Below are 2903 nucleotides of genomic sequence, written 5' to 3' on the forward strand. Positions count from 1 at the left end.
GAAGGCGATGAAAACTCTCGCTACTTCCATGCCTCTGCCTCCGCTCGCCTCTGTAATAACAAAATCAATGTCCTGGTGTCAAATGGCTCCGAGTTCTTCTCGCACGACGCTAAATCCAACATTTTATCAGACTTCTATGCTTCGCTTCTAGGTACTGCCTTTCAACCAGCCTGGTCTTTCTCCCTTCATGATCTCTATCCCTCTCCCATTTCCCAGCTTTAGTACTTGGATGCCCCCTTTACGGACGATGAAATTGCTCACGCCTTCCTATCCATGAACCAACTCGCTATCCCGGGCCTTGATGGTTTCGGTCCGGGTTTCTATCGGAAATTCTGGCACATTCTGAAAGCCAAGGTTAAGGATTTCTTCTCGGATTTCCACTCGCTTAACTGTGTCATCTCTTGCATGAATCGGGCCCTAATCATTTTGCTCCCTAAAAGTAACGAGGCATGCTCCCCTGTGGACTTCCGACCCATCTCCCTGCAGAACTGCCCAATTAAGGGTATAACAAAGCTCCTAACCAACCGGCTAAAACCTCTAATCCCCCTCTTGGTCCATGCTGATCAAACAGGGTTTATCTCTGGGCGCAATATCTCTGAAAACTTCCTCTATGCTGCTGATATTCTTCACTGCTGTGCCAAACGCAAAGCCCCCACTCTTGTGATCAAGCTTGATTTTAGAAAGGCCTTCGACTCTGTTTGTTCGACGTCACTCCTGCACACTTTAAAGGCTAGGGGTTTCCCTGATCGTTGGTGTGACTGGATCCAAACGCTCCTTGCCACCGGCTCCACTGCCGTTATGCTTAACAGAGTTCCTTGTAGATGGATTCCGTGCAAAAATGGTCTTCGCCAAGGTGACCCACTCTCCCCCTACCTCTTTATCATCATTGCAAACATCCTGCAGCAATTGATCATTAAAGCTAACAATGATGGCCTCTTATTCCACCCCCTCTGCCTGCATCTTCCCTGCCCCGTCCTCCAATACGCCGACGATACCCTCATCATTCTCAAGGCTACCCCCGATGCCGCAAAACACCTAAAAGCTATCCTCGACGCTTTTGATGCGGCCACTGGCCTCCAAATCAAATTCACAAAGACGACCTTCATTCCCCTAAACATTGACCCCGATGAGGCCGCAACCCTTGCCGCTGACCTGGCCACCGACATCTCCTCCTTCCCGCAGACATACCTCGGCCTTCCCCTCTCCCCACATAAGCTACCCCCATCGGCTTTCCAACCTATGATATACCGATGCAACACCTACCTCTCCGGCTGGTGTGCTCTGCTCCTCTCTCGCGGAGGCAAACTTGTCCTTCTTTCTGTTGTCCTAGATATTTTGCCCACATACTTTATGCTTTGCTTTTCTCTCCCCACCCAGGTTATAGAGGCTATCGATAAGCGTAGACGTACCTTTTTCTGGTCTAAGGATGAGACTTGTTCCGGAGCGAAGTGCTTGGTTGCTTGGGACAAGGTCTGTACTCCTCGAGCGGCAGGTGGTCTAGGTGTTAAGAACTTGCGTGCACAAAACTTCTGTCTACTGCTAAAATTTGCTTATAAATTCCTTCATGCCAACAACCTACCTTGGAAGGACTAGGTCCTCCACCACTCACCTCTACACATAGGCCTTGGCAAGAACAGCTCCTTCCTTGCCAAGACTATTTTTAAACACCTGCAGAGTTTGAGAGAGATTTCCCATTGCACCGTTAGCAATGGTCCCACGACCTTCTTCTGGTTAGATCGCTGGCTACAGCCAGAACCTCTGGCGGTAGTCTTCCCAGCTCTTTTCTCCCACCACACCAACCAAAATGCTCTAGTAGCCACTATTTTACAGGATGGGATCTAACTTGCCCTTCGTAATCGTTTGACCTCTACTGCAATCGCAGAGCTTGCCTCTCTGAACTCTTTGTTCCAGGATGTTTTCCCCTCTCAGGTACCGGACTCTAGGCGGCTACTTAATGGTGATGCCTTCTCTGCCCAGGGAGCTTATGCCGCACTATCTACCCAGCTTGCTGACCCGACTCTCTCGGCTATTTGGGACTCACGAGTCCCAAAGAAAGTAATGATTTTTGGCTGGTTGTTTTACCTGGACCGGTTGAACACTTGGCAGGACCTGCGCAAGAAAACTATCCTGGACTCGGATGTCTGTCCTCGGTGCAACAACTCGGTGGAGGATCGCGACCATCTCTTCTTCTCGTGCCCTGCTGCCTGCCGGATTTTGCATCGGCTTGGGCTCCGGCGGCTTGCCATGCCCATCGTTGATCTCTTCTCCACCACGCTCCCGCCAACGCTACCGGACACCGTTCGACCTTTTATGTTGCTTCTCTTTTTGTGGAAGATTTGGGATGCTAGGAACAAAAAGGTGTTCCAGAACATTGAACTTGATGCATCCCAAACTCTAGTTGCTATTCTAGATGATTTAATTACGTGGTCTCATCGTCTTAAGACTGAGACACTAAGAGTACACGCCGGTCTGTGGCATGATTTCCTCTCTTCCCGCAACTTGTAAAGCTTTGAGTTCTACCACTTTTGAAATATATTCAAGTGGGGAGTCTTTTCCCCCTGGTGACCATTTCAAAAAAACAGTCCAGCAATATTGATCTCAGCAAACTATGAGCTCACCTTGAACTCAAATCACTTGTCAGGCATACAACGTAAACAAAGTTGTGAGCAATTATCCACAGAAAGAAAACATTCGAAAAAATTGATACTATTTATGAGTTTAGCAAATAAGATCAATATTGCCAGGGTACCAACCAAATGAACTGGTTTTATTGTATTATCCCGAGGAGCAAAAGATATGACTAGAACAACTAAAACTTGGATGAAGCATCAAAATCCTCTTCCAAACATGTAACGGTTGAATAGTTATCCCTTTGGACAATGTTTTACTCTTTTGCTGTATTT

The 2903-nt window shown here is 47.8% G+C and overlaps 1 protein-coding gene across 1 annotated transcript; it reads left to right on the forward strand.

Annotated features, from left to right (window-relative positions):
- Positions 1–798: 798 nt before the first annotated feature.
- On the forward strand, positions 799–2505 carry LOC147981597 (uncharacterized). The gene is made up of 2 exons (XM_087516005.1): positions 799–1300; positions 1883–2505. The coding sequence occupies exons 1-2, from the start codon at positions 799–801 to the stop codon at positions 2503–2505; spliced, it is 1125 nt and encodes a 374-aa protein (XP_087372131.1).
- Positions 2506–2903: the final 398 nt, after the last annotated feature.

This window comes from Triticum urartu, chromosome 3A (assembly GCF_056163025.1).
Source record: "Triticum urartu cultivar PI428250 chromosome 3A, HENAU_Tu73, whole genome shotgun sequence".
NCBI classification, from domain to species: domain Eukaryota; kingdom Viridiplantae; phylum Streptophyta; class Magnoliopsida; order Poales; family Poaceae; genus Triticum; species Triticum urartu.